This window comes from Hippoglossus stenolepis, chromosome 15 (assembly GCF_022539355.2).
Source record: "Hippoglossus stenolepis isolate QCI-W04-F060 chromosome 15, HSTE1.2, whole genome shotgun sequence".
Lineage (NCBI taxonomy): Eukaryota > Metazoa > Chordata > Actinopteri > Pleuronectiformes > Pleuronectidae > Hippoglossus > Hippoglossus stenolepis.
Genome location: NC_061497.1, coordinates 12,028,777 through 12,042,858, shown reverse-complemented (window position 1 = coordinate 12,042,858; position 14,082 = coordinate 12,028,777). Strand labels below are relative to the sequence as shown.

At 41.0% G+C, this 14,082-nt stretch overlaps 1 protein-coding gene across 1 annotated transcript; it reads left to right on the top strand.

Annotated features, from left to right (window-relative positions):
• The first annotated feature begins 2,461 nt into the window (after positions 1–2,461).
• Positions 2,462–13,179, top strand: pygma (phosphorylase, glycogen, muscle A). Its single transcript, XM_035178020.2, has 20 exons — positions 2,462–2,813; positions 5,173–5,274; positions 5,371–5,449; positions 5,596–5,699; positions 5,910–6,041; positions 6,135–6,246; positions 6,326–6,408; positions 7,403–7,546; positions 7,834–7,926; positions 8,196–8,342; positions 9,073–9,236; positions 9,396–9,510; positions 9,614–9,715; positions 10,298–10,445; positions 10,696–10,754; positions 10,851–10,992; positions 11,175–11,382; positions 12,047–12,181; positions 12,530–12,596; positions 12,715–13,179. The coding sequence occupies exons 1-20, from the start codon at positions 2,571–2,573 to the stop codon at positions 12,862–12,864; spliced, it is 2,529 nt and encodes an 842-aa protein (XP_035033911.1). The 5' UTR covers positions 2,462–2,570; the 3' UTR covers positions 12,865–13,179.
• The last annotated feature ends 903 nt before the right edge of the window (positions 13,180–14,082 follow it).

Genomic DNA, 14,082 nt, shown 5'->3' with positions numbered 1-14,082 from the left:
TTTAATATTTCCCAGGGAATAAAAATCAGGTACATTTAGAAAACTAATATATACAAGAGCAAGCAATTTGATGCAGCTTGATTGAATTTATTGGGACTGTTGATGGAGGTTTACGCTCCGCTGAGTGCAATTGTAGTTGTCTGATTGAATAAGAAGTCATAATGAATAAACACGTTAAAGAAAAGAAGAAAAAAGGCCCTAAACTGTATATTTCCAGTAGAACCAGACAACATTTCTCTTTCCAGCCAAACCTTTGTAATGTCTGCCATACACCACAAGCCCTTTAGTAACTGTGGTTACTGTTGGTCAGTGAGGTCATTCGTTGATTGACTTAACGTTGCCTCGGGGGATCAAATTAAAAATAGAAATTAATTACACTTTTATGTGACTTCCTGATTGTATGATCGAGAGGTCATAAATAACAGCGTTAGGTGGAGACCACAGAACACGTTGTGCTCGTCTAGCAGATTGAGTGTTGTAACAATTTCATCAGTTTGCCTTCACGTCAGGATTTTTTTAAATCCACAGATTCCCTCAGACAGTTCACTCACGCGCTGCAGTCTTGAAATGCTTGATGTACCATTTGACAGAAGGGCCAGTAGACATGTAAGAACATAATTTGCTCATCATAATGGACAAATCAGGGGCACGCCAGCTTCAATCTCTGTCATCTGTTGTGTGATGGTTCCTCCGTTCTGGGGGTCATTTGGCACGCAGAACCATTAAAATGAACATAGCAGGAAATGGTGCAGACAGCAGCATAAGTATATGGTACTGTGTTAATTCTTAAAATTATTCCAATGATGCTGAAATACGAGGCATTGCAGACCGCTTCAACCTCGGCTATTTGAATTCCTTTCAGTTTTTGTCCAAATATTGTGCTCTTTGACAGCTGTATCTTTTCTTTCCTCTTTTTGCATCCTATCATCAAAGAAAGCTGCAAACGGTTAGAAAGACGTGCTAATTATACTCCCAATACTTTTCCTGTTAACATTGATTCAAAGTACAGAGCAGTACAGTGCACATTTACACTAAAGTGACAGTCATGCTTTCATCCAGCTTTTAACCAATTCCAGTACAAAAGGCAGAATCCCACTTTTTAACTAGATGATAATAACCACGCAGGGCTGCATCCCACTATAAACAACCCAGCAAACACCGCCTTCCCCCTTATGCTGCAGACCGACTCATACTAATACACACGTGTTGTCTGCCGGCTCTTGCTGACATTAACAAGATATGCCTTTCAAATATCATGGCCTTTGGGACTGGGTCAGGGTTACTATTAATAGAAGGTCAAGACTTCATGAGAGTTTGGCACACAGAGTGATAACTGAAAATAGAGTGTGTTAAAGTTGCTCTGCTGCAGCTGATTTTCTGTGTGTTACTGCTCCAGGCTCTAGAACAGATGTGATCTCTGGATGACTGGTTACTTAGAGTGCAGCTACCCACTGTACACGGCCCGTGACAGTAGCATGAACATGTTAAACATGGCAAACATGCTGATCAAATGTCCACAATGTGGATTCATAAAACAAAATCTGCCCTGTAATGAGCAGATATAGTCACACGCTACAGTATGATAATTACCAAACTTTGCAGTGCTTTGCTTTTTTTAACATTTTATTTTAATATACTGCTACAACTGCTGGCTCAGCCTCTCTTGCCAACTGTGGGGGGGAAACAAGTAAGCCACAGTAGCTGCCAGATATTATTATCACTATGTGTTTCTTCTACAGTATCAAACAATACTTTATACAGGGCTGTGGAGTAATTACACTGAAAAATGTATCTAGACAAAGGAAAGTTTGGACATTTTTTATCAATTTGATGATAATAATGAATAATTTAATCATTGTATGCTGTCAGATTAAAGTCACAGTCATCCTTTATCCATCAGTATAATAGAGACTGTGAATACAAATAAATATTTTGTTTCTGTATATATAATTTTCTTTATTTTATCTTACTTAATCATTTTGATTTATCTATTTATTTCTATTAATTTATTGAATTGCATTTATTTTTTTATTTTTTTATAAAATTAAATTTTTCATTATTAATCATTACATTTGATTTATCTATTTACTCCATTGCTCATTGTATTGCTGTATTGTTTTATTCTATCTTCAAGAAACTAGTATCACAACTTGCTCTTTTCATCAGGTTGGTTTTGTTCCGTTTAAATCAAACAAAAAACAAACTGAAAAGTAGATTGAACTCAATGAACTCGTATTATTCAGAATGATTGCTTGGCTGTAAATGTGGTCAACTTGGTGCCAGTCTCATATCATAGATGCAAGCTGAGTCTTTTATTGCGTTATTGCTGTGTGACATCATGAAAAAAAATTGCAACCTCTATCAACAACAAATGCCCCACCCTCCACCCACTATATACAGTCCACTCCCCCCTCCACTGAATATTCATGGGGGGTGCCTTTAAATTGCTGAACCTGCTGCAGTGCTGTTGGTGCCTCTCTTGCTGTGTGTCTGGGCCTGGTGTTGTGCCGTCTCACTGTTTACATTCTTCCATAGTCGTAGAGCCCTGAGCTGCTGCCACTCGTAGCACCATGTCGAAACCCTTGTCTGACCATGACAGGAGGAAACAGATTTCTGTGCGAGGCCTCGCCGGCGTTGAGAACGTTACAGAGCTGAAGCAGAACTTCAACCGGCACCTCCACTTCACGCTGGTCAAGGACAGAAACGTAGCAACCAGGAGGGATTACTACTTTGCCCTGGCCCACACTGTGCGGGAGCACTTGGTTGGCAAGTGGATTAGAACCCAGCAGTACTACTATGAGAAAGATCCCAAAGTAAGTTCAAGTCAGAGCAGCAGCAGAGGGACGAGATCTGAACTCGCATGAATATGTAGATTCGTGAAATAAGTGAGTTATTTTAACAGCTGTAAAAGATATGACTGTCTCTCATCTTATATTTGTGATAAAGGAAGTTATGGAGCTTATAGTGTTCAACCAAGTATATGGGGGTGAATACTGACATTAATATTTGATTTAAGAACTGCAGCACATCCTTAGCATATGTAGAAAAGTCTGTTAGTCCGTCCTCAATGTTTTCATTATAGTTCTGTCCTGTAACCTTGAATAAGATACTGAACATAAACTACAGTTTTGAGGGACTTGTCCTGTGTGTATACGTGTATTGGACAGATACACTTAAAAAACATGGTAACATTATAGATTGTGATGCAATGTTTAAGATCCAGCAGTGATTTGCAGTCTTATGAAGAGCCCATTGTTTTAATTTGTATGAGTAATTTACTCCTTGAACATTTCATTTAAATAAGAGAAAAAAATAATAATTATCCTGTGTCAAATTGAATTTTTCATTGCAGAACTGGAAGCACTGGATCAAACTAACTGTATTTAAAGTACTTTACAGTTAATCCACCTCATACAGATATAACAGTTATGTTTCTTACACATGGATACATGAGTATCTATGATCTTATGTAATACAGTCTGTTACTTATGATATTTAAGCACACATACTGCACATACATGTGCATAACTTTTACTTGTAATAGTTTACTTCTACATTCATTGTAATGGTACTTTTACTCAAAATAATTACATATGCGGCAAATACATTTGTACAGAACTTTTACTTGTAATAGATTACTCCTACATTAATTGTAATGGTACCTTTACTCAACATAACATGTACTGCACATACATTTATGTGCATAATTTTCACTTGTAATAGATTACTCCTCCATTCAACTGTACTTTCAACAGCCTGACGTCAAGTCATGACATTTAAACTTCACCCGGGCTTCTTAGAGCTCTGCTGGTATGCTGCAGCTCTTATAGTGTGTTGAAACATGAAACCTCCACATGACCCTCTCTGTCCCATCATCTCTGACCATAAAGCACACAGCCTTTACTTGTGTCATATGAGAACATGCCTCCGAGGGCAGCCGAGTTTATCTGGGCAACTGCAGGGGTATAAACAGCTCCGGAGAGAAACCCTAGCGGAACAATAGGAAGCTGGCGTCCCAAGAAAGAAGCTGCAAATTTGCAAACGCCACCACATTACCCCTCGAAAATGTCACAGGAAACCGTGTAATTTCAATATAGGGTTTTGGAAGCAGAGGGAAACTCGGCGTCAATTGAATTTACGAAAAAAATGTTCCCTTGTAAAAGTGCAAGATCATTAATAACCCTGCAGGATAAAGGACGATCATTTTTCTTTTCGCGTGCAGTGTCGGGAGAAAGTTTCCTTGCACACCTCGGCTTGCTCCAAACTATCAGTGCCCTCGTAGTGAGACATTTAATCCTCACATTTAACTAGTTTGTTCTTCGATGGGCTGCCCTCTAACTGTGAGACCATTTGAGCACCTGCCTTGTGGCGCTGAAAGGTCAAAGATGAGTTCCTCAAAGGTCTTCACGGAAACATGGAGAAGAACGTTTCAGCTCGGTGTAGGTTTTTGTGCGAAGTGATCACACACTGATCAAAGCAACGTTACTGTCACTTCTAGATTAATTCTTCCCACGTTGCTGATATGCATTGTTGAATAAAAAAGAATCTGCATAATCAGCTGAAGCAAGGATTAAAGTCCGATAACATTTGGAACATAGAGAACATTTATACTTCAGGGGATCCTGTTAACCACTCAGTGATATGGCCAACAGTTGAATTCATTAATATTTTACTCATCTATCCGAACTGCTTCTCCCATCGTCCCAGACTTGAACCGCCTTAAATGAGAGGGATCAGGCTCAGGCTGACCTTTACAGCGACCTCTACAGGAGCTATTTGTGTCCGGGGCTCAAATGTGTATGTGTTATGCAATACCTAAAGAAATGCATCCACCCCCCCCTTCTCTTCTGCCATTCCTCAGCATGTGTCTGAACCTCCTTGTCAGAGGAGGCCAAATGAAAAGGCACCAAATGGCAAAGGCTAAACACGGGCTCAGGTGGCACATTCACTGTCCACATTGACGCAAAACTATGAAATTCAAAGGTTTCCTTGACGGACTGAGGCGGATGCAACTGTGACATTTGGCATTGGACGTCTCAGGTTTTTGGTTTCACTGCTGTGGAGAGTTTTTCTACAACTGACAAAAATATATCTGATAGTGTTCATATTTCAGCTTTTGGCTCTTCATTCAGTTTGATATTGATTATTTCTCTCTTTCTCACCAAACTGTAGCGTGTGTACTACATCTCCCTCGAGTTTTACATGGGCCGCACGCTCCAAAACACCATGGTGAACCTGGCGCTGGAGAACGCCTGTGATGAGGCCACCTACCAGGTCGGATAAACATTCATTGCTCTTAATACCTGTACAATCTTTACAAGCTACTGTAGCAGCCTCTCAGAATCTGTTGTGATCTGCCCTCCTGTGTAGTTGGGTCTGGATATGGAGGAGTTGGAGGACATGGAGGAAGATGCAGGTCTGGGTAACGGTGGTCTGGGTCGTCTTGCTGGTGAGTAAATTCCCCCCCCCCCTTCATATTCGATAAATTAAAAAAACTTACTTTAAAAAAAACAAAAAAACAATAATAATTTTGTGTAACACCCAGTCAAAGGTTGATCTGTTTTTGTTTCCCCATGTGCCATCTCTGGATTTCAGCCTGTTTCCTGGACTCCATGGCGTCCCTGGGTCTTGCTGCCTATGGTTATGGTATTCGCTATGAATTTGGTATCTTCAATCAGAAAATCGTCAACGGCTGGCAGGTTAGACATGTTCAGCTTCCTGGCCTCTGGTTGTCTTGTTAACGGAAAACATTTTTTTGTGTCAGTGGGCAAGAATAGCTGCTCGTGTTTCTTCTCCACTTAAATCACCTGCGAGATGAGTTTCCTTTATTGTTACCATGACCTGAGGTTCGTTCGTCAGAAAGCTGTGGCCGTAATGAGTGTTTTTTATAAATGTATGTCATTATCCAGGTTGAAGAGGCTGATGATTGGCTGCGCTTTGGCAACCCCTGGGAGAAGGCACGTCCTGAGTACATGCGTCCTGTGCATTATTATGGCAGGACTGAGCATCACCCTGACGGCATCAAATGGGTTGACACACAGGTAAAAACTCGACTTGTAGGAGACACAAAGACATGAAATGTGTTTTCTGAGGATACAGTGGTCTGAATGTGTGTTTCCTGCTGTGATTGGCAGGTAGTGTTGGCTCTGCCCTACGACACCCCTATCCCTGGCTACAGGAACAACGTTGTCAACACCATGAGGCTGTGGTCTGCGAAGGCGCCCTGCGACTTCAACCTTAAAGACTGTACGTGTCCGGTGAAGGTTTCCCAGCATGCAACAGCTGTCAAATGAGAATGAACTAAAGAAGTTTATTTCTCTTACAGTCAATGTTGGTGGCTACATTCAGGCTGTGCTGGACAGAAACTTGGCTGAGAACATCTCCCGTGTGCTGTATCCCAACGACAACGTGAGAAATGATGACTAAATTACCTTTGAATCCCCTCAGTATATGACCATGTACACGTTAGTCTGGATTAGAGCTGAGAGGTAGCGGCACAGGAGCTGTGGCCTGTATAGGTCCTGTGTGACTATACATGTATAGGGTTTATCTTAACTCCACTGAGGGGTGGATTTCCATAATTTGGACCCCTTCTTGAGTCTTTTGACTTCATCCAGAGCCACCGTGTGCTCTTTCAGCTTCCTCTGACACTGTCCTTTATCTCTGCAATAAGACCTGACCACCGCGTGCCGACTCCTTGGAGGCTCGAGAAGGAGGATTTAGGAGATAACCATCTAACTCTCGATATAACTCATGTCAGGTCTGCTAATTTATGTCTGTGTAAGTGAGAGCAGAATCCGTAGCGGAGCTCAGCCTACATTCAAGTCAATGTAGGCTGAGCTGCTGCTGCTGCTGTCAAGCTGTGTGTGTCTGTAAACAATATGGAGGCACAGCAACAATTAGCTGAATATATTACTTTACTTTAATTTCGGCCATTAAAAATCTGAAAGTAGGAATGTGTTTCTCGGCTTTTACCCCAACCCAGTTATTATAAAATGAATAGCTTTATTTTTGTGGCTTTATAATGTGAAATCCAACACTCAACACTTTTCAGAAGGAGAATAAATCAAAGTTTTTTAAATTAATATATATAATTGACTTTTTTAATTTAGGAATGCTCTGGTTCCAACAAATTCAGCCTCTATAAATATCTCATATTTATAAAAGGAATTGCACATTAATGCACAAAATATTATTGAACAACATAAATGGATGTTTGATGTTGTGCTGAAATCATTATAATTGCATGATGATACTGTCACAGATTCGGCTACAGAGCCACTGCAACCTTTTTCTGACATGTTCACGAGTCACTAATATGCAGAGCTTGATGTTTAATGAATAAGAAACCTTCTGTTTGCCTGCAGAAGAGAATCAGACAAATATGTGTCTTTATGCTCAGTTCTTTGAAGGGAAGGAGCTCCGTCTGAAGCAGGAATACTTTGTGGTGTCTGCCACCCTGCAAGACATCATCCGCCGTTTCAAGGTCTCCAAGTTTGGCTCCAGGGAGGTTGTTCGCACAGACTTCCACAAACTGCCTGACAAGGTGAAGGGAAAAAACTCAAAATGGTTTCTGTCAAAAGTGGAAAGATTTCCCCCCCTGATGTTCTCGCAGTGCCTTCGTTAAATTGCTCCTGTCAGTGTGTATAACAGATTGTGGGTGGGATTTTATTGTATCTCATCGGAGTGTTTGAGATGAACAGTATCTACACGGCACTTGTTGGTGTGTGTGTGTGTGTGTGTGTGTGTGTGTGTGTGTGTGTGTGTGTGTGTGTGTGTGTGTGTGTGTGTGTGTGCCAATTCTGTGTATTTAATGACACTCTGCGTGTTCAGGTTGCCATCCAGCTGAACGACACTCACCCCGCCATGGCTATTCCTGAGCTGATGAGAGTTCTGGTTGATGAAGAGAAGCTGCCGTGGGATGAGGTGAGGAAGAGCAAACCCTGACACAAACACAGAAATTAAAGTTTAATTTCTACAACACAACTTTAGCATTTGCAACCATGAACATGACACTTTTCTTGCATCAGTTAATTGGGAGATCATTATTATAATGTCTTTCATAAACAACAAAACCACCAGAACAACAAACGCATTTTTCTCTAATCTGTTATTTTTATAATAATTATTTTTAAATATGATGTCACACAGTAACATGTGTACTTTATCCATGTGTATTCTTTGCTGGTGTACAGGCCTGGGACATCTGTGTGCGTACCTGCGCCTACACCAATCACACCGTCCTCCCCGAGGCCCTGGAGCGTTGGCCAGTCGACCTGTTCGCAAATCTGCTTCCCCGTCACCTGGAAATCGTCTATGAGATCAACCACCGCCACCTGGAGGTCAATACTGCTCAGTGCAGCACGTCACAATTTCCATGTTACATTGAATGATGCGTCCTCGTGGCTCCTCCTCCCCATGTGTAGCAGAGGAAGCACCAGCACACTGTCCCTGTTCTCTGTGGAATAACAAAATAATAATGCCATTGAATAAAATAGTCTTATTTCTCTGTACTTCTGAACACAGGGTACATGATAAAGACATAAAGTCAAAGCTTGGTGCGATCAATGAATTTCATTGAGGCTAAATTCAAAATGGGAGTAACCTTTTAAATTAATATGAAATTAAAATCATGAGGATAGAAAAGCAGAAAAAACCTTTTGGAATATTGATCTTTTGTCTGATTTTCCCTGTGGTAAAATACAACAGTAGAGATTGGTGTCACTGTCAATGCTGCAGTGTACAGTGAATGTCAAAGAACAAACTGGTGTTTATAATAACACTCCCACCTCCAAGCTAAATGGAATGAGGAACACATCCAACATGAAGTGATGGGAGGGTTTAAAGAGACTGCGACAATACACTGATTTTCATTTATATACGTAGATACTAATGGAAATCAGCCCGTCCCTGCCAACTTAATATCATTAAAGAAAAGCTGTGATGACCTGCTTTAGTGTGTGAAGATAAAAAAAAAGCTATTCAGCAGACCAAATTAAATTTAAATTAAAAAATGTATAATACAAGCTGCTAATTAATTTTTTGTCTCATGTTCTTTTTGTGATTTGGCAGAGAGTTGCAGCCAAGTACCCGGGTGATAGTGGTCGTCTGAGCCGCATGTCTCTCATTGAGGAGGGTGGACAGAAGAGGATCAACATGGCCCATTTGTGCATCGTGGGTTCCCATGCTGTTAACGGCGTGGCCCAGATCCACTCCGACATCCTCAAAGCCACAATGTATGTCCTTAAAATAAACACTCATTTGCCTTGGTGATTCATAATTAACAGCAAACCATACAGTGCACGTAGCGCTATCTATTTCACAAGTCCCCAGCCTCTGCGGTTTCATGTGCAGCTGCATCAGCTGATGTATGTGATGCTTCACTCCGCCTGCAGTTTCAAGGACTTCTTTGAAATGGAGCCAAATAAGTTCCAAAACAAGACCAATGGCATCACTCCTCGCCGCTGGCTGGTGATGTGCAACCCCAGTCTGGCTGAGGTCATCGCAGAGGTCAGCTGTGTTTCATAACACAAATTTAATATAATACTTATAATAGTTCACGATGGAAACTGACGTGTGTTATATTCACCCTGTCTGAATTTTTGTCGATCAGAGAATTGGCGAGGACTTCATTCGTGACCTCGACCAGCTGCTGGGTCTCCGCAAGTTCGTCAACGACGAGGCTTTCATTCGCGATATTGCCAAAGTGAAACAGGTGAAATAGCCAAGATGTTATTCTATATCTACTGTGCAGTAATTGTGTGAGTTTGAAATCAACACCATCATATTTGGAAATTATGTTTTCACCCCTATTAAGTTTTGGGGCAGATCCACCTATCTCATTGTGAAATTAGGTTTTTTTCAAAATTTGTCCTGACTTCTCAGAGAATAATTGATGGTTCTTGATGAAAGAAATCAGGCATGTTTAGGGGACAAACTTTTATTAGTGTGATGAGCTTGATTGAATTTAAGACAACTGGTGGCCATTGGCGGAGGTATGTGCTCTACTGGGTACCATTCTAGTTATAACTGAATATAGTAAATCTAGCTGCTGTTCTAGAAGAAAAAGAACATACTCCACTTTAAGAGACCTGTGGCCCTTGTTCTATGATGCAACACATACTATGACACATCAACTGTTTTACTGCATCCTCTGCACCAGTGTGGGCAGCATGTATGAACGTCTAGGAGTGTGTTCTCTTTACACCCCTGTGGTTTCCAATGCTTAATGATGATGTATATTTTCACTGTGATATTATAGATTTTATCTCACAAAGTTCTGTTTTTGACGATGCAGGAAAACAAGTTGAAGTTTGCTGTGCACCTGGAGGAGCACTACAAGGTGAAGATCAACCCCAACTCCATGTTCGACATTCAAGTCAAGAGAATCCACGAATACAAGAGACAGCTGCTCAACTGTCTGCACATCATCACCTATTACAACCGTGAGCATGGGTTTGAAATCCTTCCTTCACTGATTTTAATTGATTTCAGAGCTTTTTCACTCAAAACACACACACACACACACACACACACACACACACACACACACACACACACACACACACACACACACACACACACACACACACACACACACACACACACACACACACACACACACACACACACACACACACACACACAAACACACACACACACCTCAGTGCTTTAATCTCCTGATCTCTTTGCCAGGCATCAAGAAGGAACCCAACAAGCAGTGGACTCCAAGAACTGTCATGATTGGAGGCAAGGTTTGTAGTTAAAAAAAAAAAAGGCATGAACTTCAATGACAAATCCACCAAACACATTAATCTAACATTATTCCTCTCGCTGTCGGTTTCTTGCAGGCTGCTCCCGGGTACCACACTGCAAAGATGATTATCCGTCTGATCACAGCCATCGGTGAGGTGGTCAACAACGATCCAGTGGTTGGAGATCGCCTTAAAGTCATCTTCTTGGAGAACTACAGAGTCACACTCGCAGAGAGAGGTAATTAACAGAACTGTGTCCTATTCTGATGCCTCCTTTCTCTATTTCTATCTTTTCTCATGCTCATCCTCCTCTTCACTTCCTCCTCTGCAGTTAGGAGTTTTTGATAAACAGCATACAAAACTCAAACTCAAAAATCCTTATCAAAGTCATCAACCCTCTGTACGCCTGTCATTTTCCAGCCGTCCCCGCAGCCGACCTGTCAGAGCAGATCTCCACAGCCGGCACTGAGGCCTCTGGCACCGGCAACATGAAGTTCATGCTGAACGGCGCCCTGACCATCGGTACCATGGACGGAGCCAACGTGGAGATGGCCGAGGAGGCCGGCGAGGACAACATTTTCATCTTTGGCATGAGAGTGGATGATGTTGATGCACTTGAAAAGAAAGGGTGAGGAACGAACACCAATCTATTGTTTTTTGTACTTTGTCTAGCATGAACATGATTACCTCCACCAAGGACATTATGTTTTCATCAGAATTTGTTTGTTTTTAAGCAAGAATATGCAAAAAACTACTATACAGATTTCCATGAAACTTGGTGGAAGGATGTGGTATTGGTCAGGAAATAACCAATTCAATTTTGGTTAGGGGGCGGATCCAGGATTTGTTTTTTTTTTCACTTTCTTTCGTTGATTTCTCAGATAATAATTCATCGATTCTTGATTTAATAAAATCAGAGACAGATATTTATGAGTGTTTGGTACAGATGCCAATATAATAATACAACAGGATCTAGTGAATTTAAATGAGGTTTCATAAGGCAACTGTTGAGCCTTGGAGGTATGAACTTCACTGAGTGTTTGGTCTGTAGCCAAAAAACTCACATCACCTTGTGATATCACTTGTCCGTGCTTCTGCACTTGAGTGTTGGAAAAACACCAGCTGAGGGTTTCTACACTAAACAGGTGTGGCCTTGGGGAACCTGCCTGTGCCTCTGTGTAGGGCAAGCACTGACGCCTCCTCTGCCATGAATGGGCTGGTTACCACAGCAACAGGCTCGGGCGTGTGTTTTTCTGAATGTGTTTATCATTTTTTTTTTGGGTCCTGCTTAGATACCACGCTCACGAGTACTACAACCGCCTGCCGGAGCTGAAACAGTCTATTGACCAGATCGCCGGAGGGTTCTTTAGCCCAAAGCAGCCTGACCTGTTTAAGGAAATCATCGACATGCTGATGCATCATGACAGGTAAAGGCACATCTAACATTAGCAGCCCGAGGCGCACACATTCATGCACACATACAAATAAGAATGTGTATAAACTTGCATGCTGGTGCGAAAAAGGAAACGGAAAGACAAAACAAATCGTCTGTCGTCTTCTGCTTACGCAACAGAATTCAGTAACACACACACACACACACACACACACACACACACACACACACACACACACACACACACACACACACACACACACACACACACACACACACACACACACACACACACACACACACACAATACACAATACATGTTGTATACCGTAGCTTGTATGCTGTTGTTCTGTATCTATTTTAAACACATGTTCTTCCACAGATACAAGGTTTTCGCTGACTATGAAGACTATATGAAATGCCAGGAGAGAGTCAATGCTCTTTACAAGGTATATTCTTATAAAAGTGTAATTTCCATGGTTATATTACCACTAATAGAAGGAGAGACAGAGCTAATTATCTCATTAATTACTGATCTTATTCATTTCTCGTCCATCCTCACATCAGAACCCCAAGGAATGGACCAAGAAGGTGATCCACAACATTGCCGGATCTGGCAAGTTCTCCAGCGACCGCACCATTGCCCAGTACGCTCGGGAGATCTGGGGCATGGAGCCCACGCTGGAGAAAATCCCCGCCCCTGACGACAAGCCTTGAAACGGTCCACGTGACAGCCGACGCCCCAACTTTTGCCACTTGTACCAAGACAAACCCTGTATCCACATGCATTGAGCAGGCAGAAAGTTTCTATAGCTGCATATTTACAGTATCCAGGGGACAGACGGATGTAGTAAGAGCATTCTCCTCTAATTATTTAGAGGGCTGCAGAAATCACTAATCAGCTGCTGTTAACTGGGTAGAAGAGCTTTGTGGTGGGGTTTTGTGAATTTACTGGTGATAATGTTTATATTTAAAGAAAAAGTAAAATTCCCACTCAAACCCATGTCTGAATAAAATATGTCCTACAACAGCCTTTTTCTACTGTTGTCATTCAATTCCAGGAAAACCACAAATATTCAGATTATTTGTCAAAGTATTAAGTACATATGCACATTATGTATTTTGTTGCAAATATAATTATATGCAATATAACACAGTTCTTTTGTTGCTCGTGACTGTTTTACTCAATATTAGTGAACTTATTCACAAAGGAAACAACCCAACACTTTGAATGGATGATATTTACCTTCATCTGGGGTCATATTGTTAGCAAAGTGACTCTGCAGGGGTAAGATCCCACATCACCTTAAAACTGAAGTGATGCATTAACCAACACAGTGTTGAGAACAATCATGTGAAACCTGTGAAATTACCTGGTTTGGTGCTGACTGGTGATAAAATCTGACTCTGTCCTCATCCCACTGTGTTTAAGATGAGGTAAACCTGATTTCTGGCTGGAAAGCATCTCACTACTTAGCACTGTTTCATTAAAGTTCAACACCAAACTTTTCATTCTCTCAACAGCACATGTTCAACACTGGTGTCACATTTTAATTGTCCCCCTGTAAACACTGGACAGGTAGGAACCAATAGCATGGGGAATGTAAATTAGAAACCTAATCACACATATTCACATGTATAAAATCATTTACTTATAATATACTATATACTTATATAAAACAATTATATTTAATAATAAAGCAATTTATCATAGGATACAATAATATATTTAGGGATATTACACAACTTAATATGCCACAAAAATGAGTATGAATATAATAATATAGTTATACAAACAATTTTAAAACAAGTGCCTACAGTATCTATGGTTACAATAATACCACAGAAACAATTATATGATCTTTAGCATCTTTATTGAACATTCAATATGTTCAGACATATGTTGTAACATGATGTTCAGACATATCTCCTAAC

Excerpts from the sequence above, each read along its gene's own strand:
- pygma (XM_035178020.2), top strand. The coding sequence starts at position 2,571 with ATGTCGAAACCCTTGTCTGACCATGACAGGAGGAAACAGATTTCTGTG. Across the intron at positions 5,450-5,595 it reads TGGTCTGGGTCGTCTTGCTG|CCTGTTTCCTGGACTCCATG; the intron begins GTGAGTAAATTC and ends TCTGGATTTCAG. Across the intron at positions 6,247-6,325 it reads CGACTTCAACCTTAAAGACT|TCAATGTTGGTGGCTACATT; the intron begins GTACGTGTCCGG and ends TTTCTCTTACAG.